The 26138-nt window shown below is 47.7% G+C and overlaps 1 protein-coding gene across 2 annotated transcripts; it reads left to right on the forward strand.

Moving 5' to 3' along the window:
- Positions 1 to 7736: 7736 nt before the first annotated feature.
- Positions 7737 to 25864, forward strand: MSX2 (msh homeobox 2). 2 transcript variants are annotated; one of them, XM_078003725.1, is made up of 3 exons: positions 7737 to 7746; positions 18029 to 18451; positions 22509 to 25864. In XM_078003725.1, the coding sequence occupies exons 2-3, from the start codon at positions 18073 to 18075 to the stop codon at positions 22931 to 22933; spliced, it is 804 nt and encodes a 267-aa protein (XP_077859851.1). In that variant the 5' UTR covers positions 7737 to 7746; positions 18029 to 18072; the 3' UTR covers positions 22934 to 25864.
- The last annotated feature ends 274 nt before the right edge of the window (positions 25865 to 26138 follow it).

The following is a 26138-nucleotide window of genomic DNA, read 5'->3' on the forward strand; positions in this document are numbered from 1 at the left end:
TGTAATCCCAGCACTTTAGGAGGCCGAGGCGGGTGGATTACGAGGTCAGGAGTCCAAGACTAGCCTGGCCAAGATGGTGAAACCCCCTCTCTACTAAAAATACAAAAATTAGCTGGGCATGGTGGCGGGTGCCTATAGTCCCAACTACTCAGGAGACCGAGGCAGAGAATTGCTTGAACCCAGGAGGAGGAGGTTGCAGTGAGCCGAGATCGCGCCACTGCACTCCAGCCTGGGGGACAGAGCTAGACTCTGTCTAAAACAAAAACAAAAACCAAAAAAAAAAAAAAAAAAAAAAAACCAGAAAGGAGGCCTTCTTTCTGTTCTTCAACCACATCATGCTTTTTCTAGCCTTCATGCATGCTCTCGCCTCTTCCTGATTTCTCTCCTCTTTAGATTTACATGTGGCTTCCGGTTCACCTCAAGGTGTCGGACCCCCCTAGGCCAGCCTATCTAAGGTGAAATCGCTGACGCCTCAACCCTTCACTGTTCTTTTCTCTACTCCAACCACTTACTACAAAGTTAAGTTTTACTTTGTCTGTTAATATGTGGGGTTTGTGTGTGATTGTGTGCATGCTTCAGCCTCGTAAGACCCTAGACCACACTGATATTTCTGCCATTGTACCTCCAGATCCTAGAACCGTGTGACTGGTGCACAGTAGGCACTCAGTAAATATTTGTTGAAGAAAGAATAAATGAATGTCTGGGATTATAGCCTCTATAACTTGGCCTCCAAATATCTGGTTAGAGGAAACCAAAAATAACGCAGAACAAACCAAACCAGAGAGGAAAACCCACGGGGGCAAACCCTATAGTTTCCAGCAGTAAATTCTTGACCTTTTTGTTTCTCTTTCCAAGATTGTCTGTAAAAAGGGAAAAATAAGGTTTTTAAAAAACCTCCACCAATTACCTCTGAGATGAGACTTAATATGCCAAGTTTTTGCCTAGAGCACATTTTTACAGCTGAGTAATAAACCCCAGAAAAACATGCCTTAGGATGGAAACAGTGAACGTCGTCTGTTCCAGCAGGGCCATGGTGGCTGCCGAGACGGAGGAACATTCTTGTCAAAGAAGGAGGGAGAAAAGGAAGAAGAATTGGATTGGGTAAATATTTATCCAAAGAAGCAGTGTTGTTGATAATGAGGAATGCTGGCTTCCCTTCACAAACCAGCTCTTTATTTGTTTTCTATCCCGATGACTTTTTATGACACGGGTTTTCTTCACAGTGAAATGCTTGGTTGACTAAGAGAGTGTGAGGGAGATTGGGAGAAATAGATATTTGTATATGTTGGCCCCCTTTGCAGACTTTTGAGGGCCCCCCAGTTTCTTGTTCGAGACAAAGGTATAAATGTCGCTGTCTTGCTCCCCATACTGCCTAGGAGGCCGCAGAAGGAGGCATTTTCCAAGACAGGGAATTATTTTTGGCTGCCACTATGGTGCTGGAAACAGACCTCGACTTAAATTCAGAAGACTGAAGTTTGGATCCTACTTCACCCTGACAATAGCTGACTAAGCCTGAGCAAGCAGCTCGTTCCCTCCGAGCCTCAGTTTCCTCACCTGTCAGTAGTAAAGAGAAAACCAAGGCTATGTGTGGGTTGGTGGCACGTCGTCTCTCCACCCTTCCTTCTCCATATGTGCTCCACCTGGCCAGCAAGGGAACCCTCTCTGAAATCAGTGCCCGGATTCTGACTAAACCCGATCGTGCAGGATGGATAGGAGATGAATCGTAGAAAAATTGAGGCAGGACAATGAAAATGGCCACAGTCCTTTCCTGGAGGAAATGGGAAGACACGTTCTATGGGAAATCATGACAACAGAATAGGTTCGTTCCAGCCAAATTCAACTTAGAGTTGACTTTTAAAATGCCTTTAATAGTAAAAGTAATGGAGCACTCAAGAAGATTTTGAAAACGAACTCACAGATTTATCCCATGACCCCAACACCCTCAATTACTTTCCCGTCTGCATATTTTCTTTCTGCCCATGTGTGGCCTGCACTTCCCCTTGTAATGGGAAACATGCTCCATGAAAAATGGAGGCAGTGAGCCCAAAAGACGCTCTAGACTGCTTCTCTCTCTCTCTTTTTTTGCCTTCCTTTATTTATTTTTTACTATGTTTATAAACAAAGCCCAGGAACTCCCTTCCCCTAGACACCAACCTGCTTTTTTTTTTTTTTTTTCTTCAGGTTTTGTTGTTGTTGTTGCTGCTGTATTTAAATTAAAATAACTATTTCTTGAAAAATTCCTTTATTATTTATTTATTTATTTTTACTATGATACCAACTGATTTTGAGCTCCCTCTCCCCGTGGGAGTTTAGTCTCTGGCCCCAGCAACCTCTGCCAGTGGCAAGAGCTGACTTATTGCTGGTGTCAACACATGGCCAAGTTGGCTTCATCCTGAGCCCTGCACAGAGGCGCGGGAGCCCCCGGCAGCTGTGCACAGCTCTAGCCGCCCCTCAGGTTGCATTGTGCGGCATTGCCTAGGTAACCGATAGCCAGCCTCAGAAATGGAATAGGGTGGGAGCTGGGAAACAATTCCCATCACCTCTCCTCCTCCTCCTCCTCCTCCTCCTCAAATAGTCAGCTGGTCTCTGTTAGTCAATGGTTTACAAAAACCTCTGCTGCCATTTATTAAAATGCCTATTTTGTGCCCAAACAGGCAAATGCTTGCTGTAGTTTATCACTAATACCCTCAACAATTCTTCCAGCTCGGTGTGATTACCTCCCCTTCTAAAGACAAGGACAATGAGGATCAGAGAGGGTAAGCGACTTACCCAAGGCCACACAGCCCCATATTTCTGTCTGACTCGGAAGCCTGTGGTCTTCCTAAGGCAGCAATGTCCAGATCAGAACTAATAAGCTAGCAAACATGGTCTGCTTCTTTCAAGAAAAGACCTGGGTATTTTTGACTTGAGGAGCTATTGTCAAAGGCAGAATGGGGAATTTCCATTCTACCTCTCACATTTTAATGCCCAGGTTTGCTATTGCTAAACTCTTCTATTTGATGTCCACAAGCTTGGATATCCATATGACTGCTCAAGAATCAGTTCTGAGCTCGTGCCAAGTGTAGAAATGTTAGTGACTGGGTCTGAGCTGCCCATATTCTGCTCCATTGAGAATGGAGCTAATTATGAAGTCGGATGGATCCATTGTCAAGGAAACTTACCATATTCTCTTGGACCATTTAAGGGCTGAGCAAACATGCTGGCTGGACAGGTTGTCCTGTACTGATGGCAATCTCTGGTTCTCCCCAGGCCCTAAAGAGCTGCCTCAGCTTCCCACGGAGTCTGGAGAAATCCTTCAGAACAAAATGGTCCCAATCCTGGGTTTCAGGACTTTCTAAGAGCTCAAATAAATTACAGGGGCCTGTGGGGAAATAAGTCTGCTCTATGGGTTGAGTAGAAGGATAGAGCCAGAGGAATAAAGAAGAGGGGGCAACAGAGCAAAAGATTGAGGGCAAAGGGAGCTGGAAAGAAACTCTCAAGGGCTCCCAGGAGCATTAATAGGAATTCCAACCTCAGTATCAGCAGCCTGTCCTACCTGGCCCTTTTCTAGGAATTCAAACCTTGGGAATTCCGTTGCTGCTGCTGCTTCTAACACATCCATTGCCAAATGCTATATTGGTTAGAAAGCAAATCAGTGAGGATTACATGAAACAACACAGTTAATTATCCAGTTGCCTTGTGAAGTCCCCAGGGATTCCATTGGCAAAGCTGTGTCCAAGGCTTGCCCTGCACAGTGGTGCATCTGTCTGCCCTCTTTGCCCCGCCCACTCACTCAGACTGGGGGTGGATGGAGCAACACTGCTCTTCTGTTCTAGGTTGCCTGCTGCCTCGGCCCAGGACTTAGGTATATGAGGCTACTGAAATGGAACTCTGGCCTGAGCGTGGTGGCTCATGCCTGTAATCTCAGCATTTCAAGATGGGTGGATCACTTGAGGACAGGAGTTCGTGACCAGCCTGGCTAACATGGTGAAACCCCATCTCTACTAAAAATACAAAAATTAGCGGGGCATGGTGGCGCACACCTGTAATCCCAGCTACCCAGGAGGCTGAGGCAGGAGGACTGCTTGAACCCGGGAGGGAGAGGTTGCAGTGAGCTGAGATTGTGCCACTGCATTCCAGCCTGGGCAACAGAGTGAGGCCCTGTTTCATAAAAAAAAAAAAAAAAAAAAAAAAAAAAAAAAGAAAGAAAGAAACTCTGAGGACAGAACGTTTGCGTGGCATGGGAATAGCATGAGTAAAGCATGAAGACGGCCTGAGGAGAGGCCACTGCCCATCTTTTACCACGCAATCAGACCTGCAATGCCAGCGCAGCGTCCCCTAGTCCGGGGATGTGTTAGGTAGCATCTCTATGTCTTCCACAGTTCACTCTCAATTTCCTCCCTGACTCTCTATTTCCAATGCCACTCCTTTCTTCCAGACTCTTCAGCAATCCCAGAAGCTTTGCAGCAACCTCCTCCCTGGTCATATTGCTTTCAGTATTTTGCATAATGCTTTCCCAGACAGTTTCTTTCTTTCTTTTTTTTTTTTTTTTTTTGGAGAGTCTCATTCTGCCACCCAGGCTGGAATGCAGTGGTGCATCTCAGCTCAGGGCAACTTCTGCCTCCCGGGTTCAAGCCATTCTCCTGCCTCAGCCTCCCAAGTAGCTGGGACTACAGGTCTCCCCCACCACACCTGGCTAATTTTTTTGTATGTTCTGTAGAGACGGAGTTTCACCATGTTGGTCAGGTTGCTCTCGAACTCCTGACCTCAAATGATCTACCCACATTTGCCTCCCAAAGTGTTGGAATTACAGGCTTGAGTCACTGCGCCCCACCCCCAGATTGTTTCTTAAAGAGGTATGTCATAAAACTCTATTACTCCCCTGCTCAAAACTATCCATGGCAGAAGTTAAAACCGAGCAATGATCTCCAGTGCTGGCAGAGAAAGGGGGAGCTGAACACTGCAAGTGGGCACATGCCCTGGAGCAGGGTTTTTAGGAAGTCATCCAGCAGTGCCTATTCAGGTTAAAAATATACACACCTGGCTCCAGCAATCTCAATTTTGGAAATTAAACCTTTAAAAATAAAAGTGTGGCGGGACACAGTGCCTCACGCCTGTAATCCCAGCACTTTGTGGGGCCAAGGTGGGTGGATCAACTGAGGTCAGGAGTTTGAGACCAGCCTGGCCAACCTGGTGAAACCCCGTTTCTACTAAAAATATGAAAAAATTAGCCAGGCGTGGTGGCATGCACCTGTAATCCCGGCTACTTGGGAGGCTGAGGCAGGAGAATCACTTGAATCCAGGAGACAGAGGTCACAGTGAGCTGAGATCATGCCGTTCCACTCCAGCCTGGGGGACAAGAGCAAAACTCTGTCTCAATAAATAAATAAATAAGAGTGTAACTATGAAGGTTTGCAAAGTTTTCTTTCAAGAATTGTTGGTAGCAGTAACAATTTGGATAAAAAGTATAATAATATCCATCAATCAGGAAATGGTTAAACACATTATAATATGCCACTGCCATGGAATATAAAAAGAATGGATTGGGTTATTGATTGACATGATAAAATGGATATAAGTTAAACAAGAAAGCAAGTTGCATAGGTAAATAGTTGCATATCACACATGCAGGTACACAGGCACACAAAGGCACCATCAATTTCCACCTTTCTGAATTTATATCTGCTATTTTTGTGTTTGTATATAGATAAGAGCATCTAAGGATACACATGAGACTGCTCTTCTTTTTTTTTTTTTTCCTCAAGACAGAGTCTCACTCTGTTGCCCAGGCTGGAGTGCAATGGCACAACCACAGCTCACTGTAACCTCAAACTCCTGGGCTCAAGCGATCCTCCCACCTCAGCCTCCCTAGTAGCGGAGACTACAGACAACTGGCTAATTTTTTTTTTAATTATTTTTTTGTAGAGACAAGGGTCTCCCTCTGTTGCCTAGGCTGGTCTCAAACTCCTGAACTCAAGTGATCCTCCTGCCTCAGCCTCCCAAAGCGGTAAGATTACGGGCATGAGTGACCGCACCCAGTCAAGACTGTTAATACTAGTTAAGTTGGATGGCAGAATGAAGAAAAGATGAGGGAGATTATTAATTGCTTTCATGTCTTTGTTTCACTGGTCATAGTGAACACCTATTGTTTTTGAAATTCTAAGAGTTATTTAAGATAAGATGATAGAAAAAAGAAAAGAAAGAAGAAAAGTAAACAGCAGAGAAGGGAAGGTGGGGGGGAAGGAAGAAAGAAAAAACCCTCCACCTTCTCACCGAGGCTTTCCAAGGCCCGGCTCCCTGCTCCACCTGTCCTTCTCCCTGATTGCTCGTGCCCCAACTCCCCAAATCTGTCCTAGCACCCAAATACACAGACCAGGTCATTTCCATTCTCATGCTTTCTTACATCCTGCCCCCTTTGCCAGAAACTCCTCTTTCTCAACCTGCCAAATTCTTTCAAAGTTCAGCCCAAATACCACCTCCTCCAAATAGCCTTTTCTTGCCTCCAAGGGTCCATCAGTCCCCCTCTGGGCTCCCACATACCCTGTACCCTCTGGTACCACATTCCACTGTAGCTCCTACAGGGGCTGCACTTTCAAACACCTGGCTGGTGGCGACTAGAGTCTGCAGGTTCCACCTAGAGAAACTGCCCTGGATGGCCCAGAGCCACCCTCCTTCAGACTGATGCAGAGAAGCCAGGATTCTAGATTTTTTTTTTTTTTTTTTTTTAAGACTGAGCCTCGCTCTGTCACTCAGGCTGGAGTGCAGTGGTGTGGTCTCGGCTCCATGCAAGCTCCACCTCCTGGGTTCAAGAGATTCTCCTGCCTCAGCTTTCAGAGTAGCTGGGATTACAGGTGCACACCACCACACCCGGCTAATTTTTGTATTTTTAGCAGAGACGGGGTTTCACCTTGTTGGTCAGGCTGGTCTCGAACTCCTGACCTCGTGATTCGCCCGCCTCGGCTCCCAAAGTGTTGGAATTACAGGCACAAGCCACCGCGCCCAGCCCCCAGGATTCCAGATTTCTATGGGAAACCCCCTGATTTTTAACTGTTGGCAACTTATTGAAATGTTCAATAAACTGTCTTCAGGCCAACACAGTGACAGTGAAAGAAAGAAATTCAGTAAGATAAGTCTGGCTTCATCAGTATTGGGTGACTGGGTATTAGGTAGATCTCTCTTTCCGCTGGAGTGGGAGACTGTTGAGGGCAAGAACCTGTCTGGGTAGTCTTTGCGTTCCAGGTTTAGCGCCAGCCAGCACACAGATACTGAAGGAAGAAGGGAAGAAATGCGGGAAACAGCCAGAAGGATGAAAGAAAGGGAAAAAAGGGCACACCAGGCAATGCGTTTAATCATTTATGACAAGGACAAGTGAAAACCTTTTTCCGTCTTGTTTGCAACTTACAGGTATTGTCTTTTGGTTTTTTGTTTGCTTGTTTTAGAGACACAGTCTCACTCTGTCACCCAGGCTGGAGTGCAGTGGCACTATCTAGGCTCACTGCAGCCTTCGCCTCCAGGGTTCAAGCAATTTTCGTGCCTCAGCCTCTCGAGTCGCTGGGACTACAGGCATGCTGTTGCCCAGGCTGGTCTCCCACTAGCCATCACGCCCAGCTCGTTTTTGTGTTTTTTGTAAAGATGGGCTTTCGCCATGTTGCCCAGGCTGGTCTTGAACTGCTGGCCTCAAGTGATCCACCCACCTCTGCTTCCCAAAGTGCTGGGATTACAGGTATGAGCTACTGCAACCAGCCTGTGTTCACTGGGCGAGGGGGGAGGGTTGTTTTTGTTTTTGTTTGAGACAAGGTCTCCCTGTGTTGCCCAGGCTGGAGGGCAGTGGTGCACTGATAGCTCACTGTAGCTTCAAACTCCTGGGCTCAAGAGATCCTTTCACCTCAGCCCCCAAAGTCCTGGGATCACAGGCGCTTGCCACTGTGCCTGGCTAATTGTTTCATTTTTTTGTAGAGAGGAGGTCTTGCTGTGTTGATCAGGCTGGCCTCAATGAAGTCCTGGCCTCAAGTGGTACTGCTGCCTCCCAAAGTGCTGGGATTACAGGCGTGAGCCACCGTACCTGGCCTGCAACTTGGGTGTATCCTAATTTTGGCCACAGTATAGATGTTCTATGGATACTGTAAAAATGCCTGCTAGGGAGATGGCAGTTTCCATATCCAGGCACTAAAGATGGGCCAGTGCAACAAAGGATACAGTGAGGTTTAAACAGAACTCGGCTTTCAAAGAATTCTTCCCTCTTTTGCAATCACTACTCAGCTAGTAGATAACCAGGTTCAGAGTAAATAAGTTTGTGTTTTGACCAAATTCACCTATTCACTGTTTACTAATGATACTAACAACTCCAAACATCCAGGAAAATGTGGAGGCCTCCATTATCTCTGTCATCATAATAATAATGTGGTCTTCTATTATCTCCACAGTCAATTCTTCCTGCAAACCTGGGAGGTCAGAATGATCACAAATCTCATAGCTTTACAGATAAGGGATCCCAGATTCAGAGAGGGGAAGTAACTTGCCCAAGGCCACCCAGCTGGAAGGAGGTGGGGCAGGATTCCATCCAGATTTTGTGCTGTTGGAAATGCAGTGTTCTCTCCTGTAAATCAGTGTTAACCCCAATTTCAGGCATCCAACCACACTATTGTTCCGCCGAACAATCATTATGATTGTTGGCTGTATCCCAGTACTAACAGTGCTGTTATTTAATTAATGTTTAATTTAAAATAAATTCTCACTTTAACACTAAAAAATAATTTGTAAAGTGAAATTTATGTCACAGTATTACTTATCAACCTTAGCTGGGTTAACTCCGAAAACAGGTAGAGCGAAAGCAACACTGTGTTGTTATTTTCTGGCTTGATGCTATGGTCTCCTGAAGGTTGAAACCTGGTGCTTTGTCCCCAGGGACATTGGCGATCATTATCTTGGTGTTAAAGCTAGACTAAGACAGTCTCCTGGCCCAGCGCAGTGGCTCACGCCTGTAATCCCAACACTTTGGGAGGCCAAGGTGGGTGGATCACCTCAGGTCAGGAGTTCGCGACCAGCCTGGCCAGCACGGTGAAACCCCATCTCTACTAAAAATACAAAACATTAGCTGGGTGTGGTGGCAGGTGCCTGTAATCCCAGCTACTCGGGAGGCTGAGGCAGGAGAATCACTTGAACCCGGGAGGTGGAGGTTGCAGTGAGCCAACATCACACCACTGCACTCTAGCCTAGGCAACAAGAGTACAACTCTGTCTCAAATAAAAAACAAAACAAAACAAAACAAAACAAAAACCCAAAAAACCACAGTTTCCTGAGTAAAGTGGAAGGATTAACAGACATCATTGAAAATGAAATCACTTCTTTGTCACATACTTAGATGTTACTTCATACCCTGTCCTGTTCAGAGACTCTCCAAAATCATTTCTCTGGGAAAAGCTGGTGCCACCACTTGGGCACAGCTTTCTTGTGCTGCCCCAAAGGCCCTGAGGGTTTTTAGCAGTGTAATTTTCATAAGCTTCTTTGCAGTTGTCCACACCAACAGCGTTAGCAGTAATTGTGTCATTAGCAATGATCCATCTGGTTTCCTCCCAGTCTTCCCATCTGCTGAGCCAAAAACTTCTCTCCTTTCATGAATGGAAGACCTGCAACGGGAAGCAGAAGAAATTGTGTCCCTTGCATTTTATAGCCATGATCCCACGTAATTCTCCTCAACTCCTGAAATAGGGATTAGTGGCCCCCATTTTCTGATGCAGAGAATGAAGTCCCACTCAGAGAAGTAGGAGGACTTGTCCCAAGACATGCTGGACACAGGATAAAATTTGGGTTCCAACCTACCCAGCCTGACTCCTGTGATCCTTGCATCCAGCTGGAAACTTCAGTCAGCCTGGTGGCAGACAGGAACAAGGAACTGAATTTTTCACTCACTCCTTTTTATCATAGAACAACTATAGACCCAGAGCAGACTTGGAATGCAACTAAACCCCCTCCTTTTGCTAGTGACGGGGATGAGGAGCCCAGGGATCAGGAAGATCTTTTCAAAGTCACCCAGCAAGAGAGTGACATGTAGGCATCAGAACTCTTCCTTCTTGGTAGTGGGGGTGGGTGGGGGTGGGTGGGAAGTGTGTCCAGGTCTTTCCCTTCACTTTCCCACCTTCTGCACAAAGACTTGCAAATTCACTGGCAAATGTCATAAGCTGTGGAAAGGTGGCAAAGAGAAAAAGTCCCAGTTTTATCAAGCTATAATACACATGGGGTATTCCATTTATGGATAGGATTATCGTGATGAGGAAGGCTTAACTATATTTAAAGTTTGTGGATCTCATAAAATTGTGAAGATATTATAAAGCCTTTTGCAAAAAATTCCACCCATACCTCTAATTTCTTTTTCCTATTTAAACAGTGGTGACTATTCTCTCTTAGGGTTGGAGGGTGGGTAGAAGATAAGGGAATGACATCTTAACAAACACACAATTAAAAAGATAAATTATACATATCTTGATTTTTCATGTCTGAGAATCAAACCTTTCAATAAATGAAAACACTGATAGCATCTACCAACAGGCTTGTGAGAAGTAAATGAATTGGTGCCTGTTGTGTGCCTAGAACAGTGCATGGCACATAGTAAGTGCTCAAAAAGCATCAACCGCTATTATTAGGGGGGATGAGCAACGTAAAACTATCAGTTTATTATTTTCCTAAATACATTTGGGTCTCTTTTTTTCCATTGTAGAAACACACCTTCATATGGAAAGATCAAGATATTACTAAAGCAAATGGGCAAAGATAACAGCGTGATGTCAAGTTTCTCTGGCTGATTTTATTTTATTATTAGTATTAGTATTATTTTGAGATCTTGTTGCCGGGCTGGAGTGCAATGGTGCGATCTCGGTTAACTGCAACCTCCACCTCCCAGGTTCAAGTGATTCTCCTGCCTCAGCCTCCCGAGTAGCTGGGATTACAGGAATCTGCCACCATGCCCAGCTAATTTTTGGTATTTTTAGTAGAGACGGGTTTTCACCATGTTGGCCAGGCTGGTCTTGAACTCTTAACCTCAGGTTATCCACCCGCTTCAGTTTCACAAAATGCGGGGATTCAGGTGTGAGCCATTGCGCCCAGCCTGTCTCTGGCTAACATTAGCCAGGGATTAGAGAAATTCAATCTGAGAGATGATGTATCAGTTAGGGGTCTGGAGTCAGATTCACCTGGGGTCACATGCTGACTGAAACACTTAAGATGCTACAAAACTTTGGGCAAGCTCGACCTCCCCAACTCTTCCCATTTGTGAAATGAGTAAGTATAGGGAAATGTGACAATTAATTGCAAGTCTAGTGACTTTCTGGGTTTGGGATGGAACGAACGCTCAGTCTTCCCAGTGGACAGGTTAAAATTCTCCCCCTGCCCTGCCAGAATCCAATCCAGCATTAGTTACAATTGTGAGAGCAGCCCTCATAACTCACAGATAATTCTGGAGTCACTGGGGAAGGCAACCTTTCAGTGAGTCACCCCTGCAGTCTCCACCACCACCTGGATTTATTCATTTAGTGAACAAATATTTATTGAGCCCCTCACCATGCCAAAGGCTCTTCTGGGCACTGGACACAGTGCTGTGAATGCATGACAAATCCTGGGGGCCCCCAAATCGGGTCTTCATGGATCCAGGCCCCAAAAGGCATGGTTTCCACACCAGTGGGGCCCTGCAAGGCTCAGAGCATTTCCTGGCCAAACCTAAGCAATGTGATGCATTTTCCTACCTACTCCCTCGGTGACCTCTGGCCAGTGGCCTACCCTTTCAGACCTACATTTCACCTTAGGCGGCGAAATGGGGTGATAGACAGGAAGGGGTGGAGGCAGAAAGGGAGGAGGAGAGGGGATTCACACTCCCAGTAACAAGTGAGGTTTTGGATGTGAAAGTGTTGCCATGAGTAAAGCTAAGATGCACAGTTTTCTGATTACCAAGGCAAGGCTCTTCCTGCCAATGATGACCAGCCGCTCCCTCTGAAGGCTGGCACAAGCCTGGGGCCCAGCTCTAACACCCCAACTCCTCGCCCGAAAATGACTAACAACACTTAGAATAATTGCTTCTAATTGTCTTTATCCTCCAAATAAAGCAAACCCGGCTTATTCCCCACCAGGCAACTGGGAGAAGGGGGTGGAGCAACTGGAAGAGATTACCTGCCTTAATTAAAAAATATAATTATGCCTATTAGGTAACCCCTCAAAGTTCCTTTTCCCATCTTCCCCACGTGTAGTCTGCTGCATTTTGAAGCTGAAACATCTTGGAGGCCACCAAATAAGATAGACTTGAGATTTCTGTTTAATTATTTGGGAATCCATAATCCCGGGTACCCTTTGCCATAATCCAGAGTGGTGGGTCCGAGAGCAATTTACAAGTGTGTCCGCGCTGGTGACTGAGCCCAACCTAGACTCAACAGCCCATCTGTCAAGTTGGAAGAAAATGGAAATAGTAGATACTTCATTGCTGTGAGCAATTCCAGATGCCTCCCCTCTCACATTTACAGCAACCTCTGCTGTGGGCAAAATACATAAATTTTAGAATCAGCCAAATCCTGATTTGCATCTTTGCCAGGTATGTTCTAGTGGTGAAAAAACCTTATCAAGCCTTAAGCTTCAGTTCTTTCTTCTTTCAGGAGGAATAGGGCCCATACGTCACAGGGTTGCTTGAGGAATAAGTGGGAGAGAGTTATTGAACCTTGATTAAAACCTCACCTCTGCTCAGCCCTGTATGGGTGGTTATTCTGGTTTTACAGATGGGTAAACTGAAGGGGGTGGGTGGAGGAGGGTAGAGATTTGTGAATGGCAGGGCAAGATCCCCCAGGTGTTCTCCTGGATGACCCTGTGGCTTCCCTAGGGCTGCAGCCACTGAGCTTCCCGGAACTACCTCTTCCAGGGAGCCCTTTGCGTCTTTCTCTGCAGACAAATCCGCCCGGGCCCTGCTGCTGGGAACTTCCCTCCAATCAGGCAGGGGCTGGGAAGAGGCCAGTGAGCTGTGCCCAGGGGTTGGGAGACAGGAGATACTCCCTGCTGTTTGTCTAAACCTAAAGTTTCTTCTTCCCTTCATCTCCACCTCTCACTAGATAGATCTGCCAATCTGCTTCCTTCCCAAAAGGTAGGTAGTTATTCCCATTTTACAGAAGAAAAAAAAAAAAAAAAGAGGCTCCAGAAAGTTCCATGCCTCAAATCATTCAATGAGTTCCATGCCTCGAATCATCCAATATGGGATCATTCGATTTCAAATGTGCACGATGCCCAGAAAGCTCTATTGGAGAGGGAGGTAAAAAGTACCATCGATAATGACTTAAGAAATGATAATATCCAACGTTTACTAAATACTAGGCACTCTCATGTGACAGATGCGGAATCTACAGTGCAGAAAAGTGAAGTGATTTATCCAGTCTCACAGGAAGTACATGGTTCAACCTTACTTGAAGCCGCTTCAGCTCTAGGAGATCCGAGGCAGAGCTGTCTCCTGGGTCAGTGCCTGTTTCCAGCACACTCAGCGCTACTCGGTATTTTGTGAGGCTTGTCACCTAGTTCTCACTAGCAACCCCGTGGACTGGGCATTAGCATGTCCATTTTCTGAAAGGCGAAACCAAGACCTAGCAAGGTGACGGTGCAAAACGGTGAGAAATAGGGCCTGGATCTGAATATAGAACTACAGAAGGCCGACCCACAGCTCCTCCCCTCACACCTGCTGCCTCCAGAACTAGATGTCCCCAAGAACTCGCCATCCCCTCTCCAGGCTGTGGGACCTGCAAGGAGATGCAGCTTCTTTTAGCACTCCCTCCCCCGCCCCCATCCTTGTGGTGGTCTTCTTCCAGGGGCACGATGTTGAATGAGGTTTTACCACAGCTGAAGTCAGGCCAGCCTCTCCCCTTTCTGCGCCTGGACGACTTCATCGGTGGAATGGAGAGAAAGCTCAGGCTTTAGGGGGCCTTCAGTAATCTGCATCGTGCTTTTGGCAAAGGCTCCTTCTCTCCAGTCCCGGCTCAAACCCGGGTTCAGTCCCGACTCCGGACCTTAGGGGGCGGGAACAGGAGAACAGGAAAGCACCAGCTTGGACTTGCAGAGCTTCGCAAGCGAGACGTTTGTACCCCCAAAACCTCCAGCTGTGACCCTGAATACCTGTCTACCCGAGTTCCTGGGCTGTGTAATTCGGAAAGTGAGCTCTCTAGACACCAGGGGGCCGAACCGTCCCCATTTCCACTCCGCAAACACCAGTCAGACAAATGAGCTCAGAGAGGAGCAGCCTTCTGCCCGAAGTCACACAGCGAACGTCTTGGGGGGTGGGTGAGCGGTGTTGTGGAATTCCTGGCGGATGTTGGCGCCCGCGGGTCTGCCCGCTTCTGATACCCGGGCTCAGTAGAATAGGCCGCTAACGAGCGCCCATTAGGAGGAATTGTCACTCCTCTGGGAGCGAGGTTGTCCCATTAGGGCGAATTGTCATTCCTCCAGGAGCGAGGTTGTCCCGGCTCCGCGCAGGCTGAGTGCTGGGGCCGAGAGCAATTAACGCGGCTCCGGCGCGGGCAGCCGCCTCTGCCCGGGGCAGCGGGGGCGGGGCAGGGCGGGGGCGGGGCGCCCGGCGCGGCTGGAGCCGGTCACCCGGCGCAGCCCCTTCCCCCGGAGCCCGCCTTTCATCTCCCCGCGCCTGGCGCCTGCCCGAAGCCCAGGCCCGTCTACAGCCCCCTTCGCTGCCCCTCCCCCACCCCCTTCTAGCCGCTGGGATCCAGCGTTCGGCCCCTGGGGTTACAAACGCTGCGGTCTGCGCACGGCGCTCCACAGTTTGCAAGGAGTGTTCTCTCCCTGGGACTCGCGGCGCGCGTACGCGGTTGCTTCAAGAAGGGGCCTGGCCGGTGTAACACGCCCCGGGGAGCGCGGGAAGGTGCAGGGCTGAGGATCTGCGCTCAGAGGCCTCAGCCGCGCGGGGGGATTCCCGGGTCTCCCACTTCTACCTGTGCCACGGTGGGCAGAGCATTAGCGCTTCCCAGCCTTAGGCTTTCATCTGTGAAATGGGGAAAATAATCTGCTAGCAGCGGTGTGTTGGAAGAAACAAATAAGATCTTGGATAGGTCCAGGCACTAAAGCATCGTTCAGAGTTGACGCTTCCTGGTGACTGAGTTCCAGTTGGAACCCCTTCTTTTTTGCTAGCAAGTATTGCAGCTACGCATACATCCCTGGGAACTAACATTTACTGAGTGCCTCCTACGTGACAAAGCCAGTCCTCCGCTAGATCACTGTCCCCAAACCAGGACACTTCTCACACCGAGCCAAATTCTCAGCCCCGGAAATTTTACAAAGAACCTACCGTAAGGTCTGGGATGCACCTTATCTTTCGATACTTGGCAGGGAGAAAGCATTCGATACATTGTGATTGCTTTTGATATACAATAATGTTTTTAAACAGGACCTCCTATGCCTTCTAGTTACTTTAGGTAGCCTATTGAATTTAATCACCACCAGAGTCATCCCAGGTAAGGATTATTATCTCTTATTTTGGAGATTAAAAAAAAAATGCTGGCTGGAGGAAGCAATTTGGAGCGCCCAAGGTCACTCCGCCAGGAAAAGGTGAATAAAACGTTCTGAAAACGCAGCCAAAGTTGGATTAAATGCAGACTTGGGGCTTTCCATGAAGGGCTAGCGTTGTGTTGCGATTCCAGCCTTTTCCCAGCAGAAGTGAGCCCCTTTCCCGATTTGTCTCCACCTCAGTAAAGAGCTGGGGAGGGAACTGGCAAAGACCCCAGGAACAGGCTGGTTCCTCTCTCAGCATCTTTCCTGTTCATGGTCAGAGCTTGGCACTCTGGGTTTGAACACCAGTAATTTTTTTTAATCTCTGTTTTCCTATTCCTGGCTTTATAATTTATTTATCTCTGCCTGGACTTCAGTATTCCGGAGTAGTCAAGGGGACCGGGCTTTTCCTTTCCCTTCATTAAAACAAAGGAGGTCCAGTGGTATTGATTTTTGTTTCGAATTTCTCAGGAATGAGCCTGTGTGCCCTATGGCTGACAGATATTAACAAGGAGTTTCAGGAATAATTATAAAACATTGGCTGCGTTCAGCCTAACTGAAAGTTGAACCCTTTTGTACACTTTGGCAGCTGAGGGCTAAACGAATTTCAGATTTGCTTCCAAAATATATAGCCTGCACCTTGCCCTGTACATCTAGAAGGTACAGAAGTTAATCTGGATTTACCTGTACTGTATTTGAGATGCATATCAAACCAACTACCACCAGGTATGACTCAAGGGGAAAACGCATACATTTCCAGATAGTTTTCACAGTTTGTTTTTTTTTTTAATTTTCTGAGCCTCCAGTTGGTTAAGAAGAAATGTACATATTCTTTATAGTGGGAGAGAAACTCAGAAGTTTTAGAAGACTGTGTTTAGGACTTACTCTTTTACTTTTTCAGGACCATCTTTAATCAAACTGAATTAACTGGCCTGTGCAGGCTGTTTTTATCCTCTAAGATTCAGATAATATTTTTTTTCCAGCTCTTTCGGGGCCAGCACAGTTTCACTTCAGGGAAAGGTTTGGGGTGAAGGAAACAGTGCCTCAGAGAAGTACATTGGGAAGAGTTTAAGGGTCCCTAGGTCTAGGGGTCAAGTTTCTAATACTCCTGAACTGGGAGGTAGCCTCCAAGCCTTGGTCATTTAAATAATTAAAAACAATGTCTCTTCCTTCCAATGCTCTAGGGAATGTTTAGCAAGCTTCTGCTGTAGGCGAGGTCCTGAGTTGGGTGACTTCCTATTTACCTCGTCAGTCGCAGGATAATCGTTCAGATATAGGAAAAGACAGCCGCAGCCTGAAAAGAGTCGTTTGAAGCTATCCTTCTAGGCCAGGCATTTTGAGGACCAGCGGAGAGATCCGAGGCCTCTAATCCTCGAAGTTCGCTCTCCCCTTCCCCAGGCTGAGACAGTCATCACGGAGGCTTTGGAAAGGAATTATCGAGGGTATAATTTGGGGTGGGGTGGAGACATCTATGTTTTTATTTAAAAAACCAGGTGCCATGAATAAAAGCGTGCTTCTTAAAATGGTATGTAGGCCTGGGGATTGCAAACTTGGAAGCCGATATTTCTGAGACTTGCAAACGGGAGGGAGGCACTAGATATTGGCGATTTTTCTTCCCCCCCACCCCCATTTACCCTCCGAGGCAAACACTGGCATTCAAACACGCAGGACAAACACAGGCTCAAACAAACTCACGAATGGACATTTGCACTGTCTTGAGAAAAAGGTCGGATCCGGATCTCGCCCAGAAAGGAGATTCAGGAGACAAGCACAGAGATTTCAACTTTCTAAAAGTGCGCTGGATTTGTTTTCTAGTGAGAGAGATGGGGACAACTTATTTAAATTTCCACTCTGAACCCTTTGGGAGAGAGGCACTCCTGACTACTTTTCGGGCTCCTTCAGGCCTCTCTTTTCCAGGGGAATGCGCTATAATAACAGCGAACGCTTTTGAGCGCTGGCTGGTGGCGAGATACTCTTCTAAGTGCATACATTTCTTTTCACAGGGATATGGGCCTATGAATTTCAGCATCGGCTCTCTGAAATTGCAAAGTAAGCCACTTTTGACGCATAGTAGGGGCTTCGTAAGTGTTTCTGCAATGCCGTTTGCGGATCTTTGACGTATGCTGGCGGTAGAGGGAGAGTGGGATGGGCGCAGGGTCCCTTTTAAAGAAGGGTCAGAAGAGAGAAGAAATGGGACTCGGCGAACTTCCTCTTTAAATAATCGCTCTTAATTAGGTCTCGGGCTTTTCAGTTTCGGCGTGATTATAACCCTTCAGGGATCGCCTAATAACAACTCTGCTGACTGCTCCTGTAATTAACTCCTAATTTATTTCAAACAGAAAAAAAAAAAAAAAAAAAAAAGAAGGGGGGGCCCAGCCCCTTCGGGAAGAGCCAATCAGGGGCGAGCGTCTCTGGCGTCAGCGCCAGGCCCGGCGCGGATTGGCAGCGCGCGTCTCCCACTTCCCCTCGGAGGAAAGGCTCGGCTCCCAGCGCGCCCCTCCCGTCTCCCCAGCGAAAAAGTTTGAGTCGCCGCTGCCGGGTTGCCAGCGGAGTCGCACGTCGGGAGCTACGTAGGGCACAGAAGTCATGGCTTCTCCGTCCAAAGGCAGTGACCTGTTTTCGCCCGACGAGGAGGGCCCAGCGGTGGTGGCCGGGCCAGGCCCGGGGCCTGGGGGCGCCGAGGGGGCCGCGGAGGAGCGCCGCGTCAAGGTCTCCAGCCTGCCCTTCAGCGTGGAGGCGCTCATGTCCGACAAGAAGCCGCCCAAGGAGGCGTCCCCGCTGCCGGCCGAAAGCGCCTCGGCCGGGGCCACCCTGCGGCCACTGCTGCTGCCAGGACACGGCGCTCGGGAAGCGCACAGCCCCGGGCCGCTGGTGAAGCCCTTCGAGACCGCCTCGGTCAAGTCGGAAAACTCAGAAGATGGAGCGGCGTGGATGCAGGAACCCGGCCGATATTCGCCGCCGCCAAGTGAGTGCGCGCTGGGGCCGGGGCAGGAGTAGGAGGTGGTTCGGGGTACTGGAGGGAGCGGGGGGCGGGTGTTCCAGGCTGGGGGTACAGAGACCCTTCTGCGTGCGCTGCACTCCCGGGAAAGCAAGCTCAGGGCCTCTGGACCCCTTGGTGCCCGGGGCGTTCGGCGCGCCGTCCGCATCCAAGACACACTCTAGGTAATAACCGCGATGTGTGTGTCTGAGACTCCCTCCACATACAGATTGTTCAACTCAAGAGCGAACCCCAGCTAGGTTTACGGGGTGGCTTGGTGGTGCGTTTCTATAGCCCTCGGCCCTGCGCTCTGGCCACTTGGCTTGTTTTTGTTTCACTATTTCCCGGGGTCTCTTCCTGGGGAGCGAGGGAGATGGATCCATGTTCAATGAGCACTTGGATGTGCCAGGAACGAGACAGGTTCAAAACTCAACCCTGAGAGTTGTGCCCCCATTTAAAAGATGAGCTAACTGGGCTTAGCCAGACATTGAGTAGAAACCATTTTCTTTCGTGAGTCCCGCGGGTGTCAAAAACAGGATCCCACGAAGGGATGGTGGCACCAGAGTCTGGTGCGGAGAGGAAATGTCTCCCTGTGGTCTCCGCAGCCAGCACCCCGCCGGCAAGGTTCTGAGCTTCGCCGGGAGCGGGATGGGGCCAGAAGCGCACGGGCTCTTCTTGGCTCACAGTAATAATTAACCGCATTCCAGCGGGGCTTGAGAGTTAATAAAGTGATGCCCATTAGCTCACCAGATCCCGATACGCTCTAGGACCCCCAGGTGTAGGCACTGGACTTGTGACCAGACGTGGACGCTGAGGCTTTTAAAGAAGACGGCCTTTGCTTGTCCCAGGTTACCAACAACCGCTGATTGGCCAGGGGGACCTGGTGTCCACGCCCTGCTCCTGTGTTTCATGTGCCTGACCACGTTTGCTTCCTCTCCCCAGACAGACTAGGTAGAACTCCGCACCTGCACCCCACTTCTGCCAATGAGGCTGCGGAGATTTCTCCTCCGCTTCGGCATCCATTTTTGGTCCCTGGGTCCTTTGACAATTTGGAGATGTCATCCTTTACAGCCTCTTTTACTTTTATCTCTTGGCCTTTATGGTTTTTCTACCCCCTAATTTCCCTCCACCCCATCCCTTACCTTTAGGAAAGGTGAGGGTGGGGGCTGTGGAGGGACTTTCTCCAAAGCTGAGAGATCCTTTCACTATTTACATCATTCAGCCCCCCAGACTAGACGCACTGTATTTTGTTAACAAAACAAGGCCATATACCCAGGCGTCAATGGCTGTCCCCTCAGGCAGTCTCTCTCCACCCTGTTAGAAACTGAAAGATTCAAAGGGCGAGGAGATTAAGGGACTCAAAGAATTTAAACTCAAGTTTGGATAGTGCTTTATAGCATTTTTCACCGTATTATCTTATCTCCTCTGTAGGGCAGCAGCCAGCCTCTTAACAGATGAGGACATTTCAGCGAAGTTCAGAGAGGAATCAGCAGTTTGGGCTTGACCAAAAAAAAAAAAAAAAGCTTGGGACCATTTAATGATCACCTACCAGGTGGCAGACAGGGCTCTGGGCACTCTTAAAATTTTAGTACTGTGAACCACATTGAGGGATTAGTGTTACTTACCCACTTTATTGACAGTGAAGTAGAGGCTCAGAAAATTAAAAGACTTAATTTGTTTAACAAATATTGAGTACACTGAGTACATAGCCTACGGCTATGCCTAGCCAATGATACAGGCCTTCAATGGAGTAGTCCAGAGGTCAGGAATCCTGCCGTCCTTTAGGCCTGTGGGTCTGGGAAGGCAATGACCCACTACCCCTGTAAACATCCCTGCCCTGTACTCAAGCTTCCCCGCTCTTGGTAAGGCAACCTTGGGCCCTGGCTGTGACCTTTCCATGAAAAGAACCAGAAATTCTGAGAAAGGAGTTTATAATCTGCACATTCTGCACATGTATCCCAGAACTTAAAGTAAAAAAACACCATAAAGACTTGTTGGTGCTTTGGGCCTGGAGGTGGCAGCGGTAACCCTGTGGTCGGAGCAGTGGGTCCTGAGAATGCCAGGCGACAGAGCCTGGGGCGAGAGGGAGCTACCCGCCCGGGCCTGATTTTGTTATTTGGAGGAAGTAGGATAAACGCTGTTTTGCCTTATATAATCGCATCCTTCCTCTGGCTGGTTTAAAATTAGGTGGGGGTGGAGGGATGGGGAGTGTTGCATTGGGAGGAAGCCTCATAGCTTCATGGTTTTGATACACATGTGCAATCCCGGTCACCTGGATTTCATAATTCAAATGTGCAAAGGAGCAGCTGGAATTACCCTGCCCAGGCGCGTAGTGCTTCAAAACCCCACGTAGAGCCCAGGAGCAAGAGTATATACACACTAGGAACTTGGTATCTGAGCTGAGACACCTGGGTCCTCCTGAGAGCCAGGCCTAGTTTGGAAAGGGCGAGAATTTTGCAGGTCTCTTGAGAGTCTCTGACAGTGTTGTTAATTTGTGAATTAAGAAACTGGCTCCCCAGCTCTCTGGTAACTTAGGGATTAGCAAATGCAAAAGTATAGACTTTTATGGTAGTTTCTTATCCTTCCCTTTCCCAGATTTCTGTTCTTTGGTTGGTTACAAAGCCTCTTATCTCTTTGATTCAGTAAAGTGATGGGTAATAATGTGACACTAGAACAAATTAATCTCTTTTTGGAAATGGAAGCTGGGTTGGGACTTGTGCTGTGTCACCCTCAAGTATGAAGTGTAAACTCTTTCTTGGGCCACCAAAGTAACTAAACAAGAAATGCAACATTCTCCCATGAATACATTAGAGTTAATACTGTGGCCACATTTGGAAAATTAGCATAGCTCGTAAAAGCCAAATGCAGAAAATTAATTGTTTAGCATTCTATCGCCACAGCTCTGTCCTCCTCTGCCCACCCACCCTTGAGGAAGACAAGCCCAAAGTTAGTTGATGCTGTGGAATCACAAGGATGTCGCAGTCTGTGATTTGCTGTAATTGAATCCATTTTAAATGTGGAGTCTGGATGCTGTTGGCATACCTTTATTTTGCTTGTTTTTCCCCTGTGACAAACTAATCATTTACACATTTGCCCGAAGCCATAGAATGGGTAGAGGGGATGACTAAGATGTCATCACGTGCTCTCAATTCGGAGGCAGCATGATTTCCCCTGACATTTACATTTATGGGCTAGCTAATTTTTCCCTTCGTCTTAGTAAAGTTTATATTACAGAAGCACCCAGCCAAGAGCCTTATCCCACATCCAGATCTGTAAAATGATGTTCAGATTTTATAATCTGTGGACTGGATACCATGACAGCTGTGTGACTGTTTATTGCGTGGGACTGCCCCCAAATTCAAAGATGCTATTAATTTACCACAGACCTTATCTGCTCGATTATCCTTCATAAATATGCTGATGCAGTCCACTTTTTCTGGTTCAGAGAGGAGACCAAGGGAAACAGTTAACCCAGTTGCTAAAGCCTTTTTCATTTTCCTTCCCTTATGTGATTGTCTCCACATCCGAGGGAGCCTGGGATAATCATGAACCTGGTCTCCCATTTTTAAAGATGAGAAATTATGCTCAGAAGAGATAGCGTTTCATTGCTCACTGAACCCTTGATTCCCTTGTCTTACGTTCATATGTTCTATTTCTATTATCTGTAATGCTGTTTGTTTTCCATATAGAAGGTTCAGTTATACCATTAGATTTCCAAACTTTCTGTTAAAAGGCTCATTTTTAAAAAATGAAGCAACTTGCCCATTTATATGTGGTCCCCCTCCCCCCAAGAAACATACAAAATTTTGACAAAGGTACTTTTTTCAAAGATGAAACAAAGTATGTCTTTCCATACATAGATATGTATACGTGTGTGTATATATATGTATATGTATATATAGTTTTTTTTTAAAGCTAAGTGCTTTCCGTTGAGAGGGGAGGCCGGAAAGGAAAAAACCTAGAGAGATGATGGGGGAGATGGGATTATTATTATTATTTTAATGTAACTTTCTTTTGCTAATCCGCTCACCTCTCTGTTCTCTAGGACACATGAGCCCTACCACCTGCACCCTGAGGAAACACAAGACCAATCGGAAGCCGCGCACACCCTTTACCACGTCCCAGCTCCTCGCCCTGGAGCGCAAGTTCCGCCAGAAACAGTACCTCTCCATTGCAGAGCGTGCAGAGTTCTCCAGCTCTCTGAACCTCACAGAGACCCAGGTCAAAATCTGGTTCCAGAACCGAAGGGCTAAGGCGAAAAGACTGCAGGAGGCCGAACTGGAAAAGCTGAAAATGGCTGCAAAACCTATGCTGCCCTCCAGCTTCAGTCTCCCTTTCCCCATCAGCTCGCCCCTGCAGGCAGCGTCCATATATGGAGCATCCTACCCGTTCCATAGACCTGTGCTTCCCATCCCGCCCGTGGGACTGTATGCCACGCCAGTGGGATATGGCATGTACCACCTGTCCTAAGGAAGACCAGATCAATAGACTCCATGATGGATGCTTGTTTCAAAGGGCTTCTTCTCCCTCTCCAAGAAGGCAGTACCAGCCAATACTCCTGCTCTGCTAACCCTGCGTGCACCACCCTAAGCGGCTAGGCCGACAGGGCCACATGACATAGCTGAAATTTGTTCTTTAGGTGGAGGCACCAAGCCCTGTTTTCTTGGTGTAATCTTCCAGATGTCCCCTTCTCCTTTCACAAAGATTGGCTCTGATGGTTTTTTTGTATAAATATATATATATAATAAAATATAATACATTTTTATACGGCAGACGTAAAAATTCAAATTATTTTAAAAGGCAAAATTTATAAACATATGTGCTTTTTTTCTATATGTCACCTTCCCAAAAGATACTGTGTAAGTCCATTTGTTGTATTTTCTTAAAGAGGGAGACAAATTATTTGCAAAATGTGCTAACGTCAATGATTTTTATGGGATTATTGACTTCTGCTTATGGAAAACAAATATTAGAAATAGACACAATGCACATAGAAAATATTAGATATGGAGAGATTATTCAAAGTGAAGGGGACACATCATATTTCTGCATTTTACTTGCATTAAAAGAAACCTCTTTATATACTCCATTTGTTCCTACCTCTCCCCTGCCCCCCGCCGGCCCACCACACACACATTTTAAAAATTTTTCCTTTTTTAAGAATATTTTTGTAAGACCAATACCTGGGATGAGAAGAATCCTGAGACTGCCTGGAGGTGAGGTAGAAAATTAGAAACACTTCCTAATTCTTCTCAAGGCTGTCGGTAGCTTTCTTTCAGATAATTGGAGAGTAAAATGTTAAAAGCCTGTTGAGAGGAATTGATGGTTTCTGAGAAATACTAGGTACATTCATCCTCACAGATTGCCAAGGTGATTTGGGTGGGGGTATAGTAATTTTCTGCTTAAAAAAATGAATATCTTGTAACCGTTACCTATATGCTAAATATTCTTGAACAATTAGTAGATCCAGAAAGAAAAAAAATTATGCTTTCTCTGTGTGTGTACCTGTTGTATGTCCTAAACTTACTAGAAAATTTTTTATACTTTTTTACATGTTGGGGGGCAGAAGGTAAAGCCATGTTTTGACTTGGTGAAAATGGGGTTGTCAAACAGCCCATTAAGCTCCCTGGTATTTCACCTGCCTGTCCATCTCTCCCCTCCCGCCAGTATACCTTTATCCCTTTGAAAGGGTGCCTTGTACAATTTTATATATTTTATTGAAGAGTTATCTCGTATTCTGAATTAAATTAAACATTTGTTTTATTGCAGTAAAGTTTGTCCAAACTCACAATTATTTTAAGAGGTGCTCTCTGTTCTCAGCTGGGCTTAGCTCGAACGCGCTACCCAGATGAGGGGGGAGCTGGTATTTTTTAATATTTTAATGTAAATCAACCAAGAGTTGTGGTCAGACTCAGCCACGTTGGGGTGATTGGCGGTGGCGGGGAGTGAACTGAAACTGCTGAAATACTTTGAAATGTTTCCTCTGGCAGCTTGTTACTCATGGAAAAGAGGTGGAATTGCTGCGAGGAGTTTTTCAGAAACAGTACAGTGAAAGATGAACTTTAAATAAGTAGTGGGGCAGAGAGATCAGCCAGTACCTAAGTCATTTGTATATGATCAAGGGAAAATCTTGAACTTGAATTCTCCCAGCTACCAACACATCAAACTTAAAACTGAGGAAAAGGGTCCTTACAGCTATTTGCAAATGGACATGGTAACGAGGTGCATTCGCCGGGCTGGGGGATGGAAGCCCGCTCGCTCCCCTTTCAGGAGTGTGTCAAATCGCATTCCGTTTACCATTCCTAGCTCCTTCCAAGGAGATGGACTCCGAACAAACACTCTTCGGTTTGAAGTGGGAAGGTGGTTCATTCAAGTCCCTTTGCTACCCAGCCTTCCCTCTCCCAGTGGAAACGATACAGAACTGCAGTCAGGCTTGGGTTTTGGGCGTCACGATAAAACGGTGATGGGTGGAGGACGCTGAGAAGGATCTTAAACTCAGCTTTCTGTCGCACAAATAAATCTGAAGTGGTTCCTGGTGATTGGTACCTGTCCGAGGTCAGTGTTCGGATGGGAGGCTCCGGTGACTCGGAACAGAGGCAGAAAGGATACAAGGACTTCTTGCTGCTTCAACAGCGCGGCGGGCAGATTGGTACCTGGCACCTACCAGGACTGGCGCTTCGTCCGGCGTTTCCATTGTGCCCGCACGCACTTTGAAAGAGGGCCCCGGAAACTCCGTTTCTCCTATGGGGCGGGGTCGGGCAACGTGGGTCAGAAGTTTCACAAGCTCCAGCGCAGAAGTGATCCAAATCGAGGGGTCGGCTCGAAGTCCGGGGCTGATTTTGTCTTGCTCAGTCGCTCCGCCCGAGCTGAGCCGCTGGAACGACCCAAACCTACCTGGAAGCGCGTCTCTGCAGTCCCGCTGGACTTCTCCGGCTCGAACTCCCAATCTCAGCCCGGAATCCAGCCATATTCATTTAAGGATTGCTTTTTCTAAAGGCCAAAGCCTTTCCCGGTTTCGTCATCAGCCGCCAAGTTGGGTCCCTAATTAGCCTGTCCACCGGGCTTCCTTCCCGGCGCCGCTTGGACCCCGCAGCCCCGGGCGATCTCAGCCCGGGTGGGGAATCCGGAGACGCCGGCTCCGGGTTAAGACTCTGCTTGTCCCCAGGAGGACGGGGTCGCGAATCAGAGTGCGATCCGGAGAATAGGGGCTGCATCTTGCGTGGCTGGCGGGTTAGACTGGAATCCGTCTGGGGAACTGCGCACCATCCCCATCGCCTCAGACGCCGAAACAAAACCTGAGGCTCGGAGAGGAGAAAAAGAGTTGTTCAGGCTCGAACACCCGCATCCCAGCGCTCATAGGTGGATGGGGTTACCGAACTGAGAACCAAGCCGGAGGCCCGCGAAGCCGGGCCGCCGCCTTGCTCTGGGGCTCCCTTCAAGCCTGCAGTTAGGGGGTTGGGTTCCGAGTCACCGCGGTCCGGGCCTCGGTCAGGCTTGGTCGGGCACACAGGGCGTTTCAGAGGCCAGATTGACAACCTGTGGCGGCAGAAGGACTCTCCCTCACCAGGGACCCGCGAAGGCGCGCATTGCAAATTAAAGCCGAAGATGCTAGTGTGCGGGCCTGGGACATCCTTGCATCCGATGCCAGAAGCCTGGCACGCAAATTTACCCACCC

Source organism: Macaca mulatta, chromosome 6 (genome assembly GCF_049350105.2).
Source record: "Macaca mulatta isolate MMU2019108-1 chromosome 6, T2T-MMU8v2.0, whole genome shotgun sequence".
Lineage (NCBI taxonomy): Eukaryota > Metazoa > Chordata > Mammalia > Primates > Cercopithecidae > Macaca > Macaca mulatta.

Bases quoted from the DNA above. Each gene is read 5' to 3' on its own strand.
- MSX2 (XM_078003725.1), top strand. From the start codon at position 18,073: ATGGCTTCTCCGTCCAAAGGCAGTGACCTGTTTTCGCCCGACGAGGAG. The intron at 18,452-22,508 runs GTGAGTGCGCGC...TCTGTTCTCTAG, and splicing joins CCGATATTCGCCGCCGCCAA to GACACATGAGCCCTACCACC.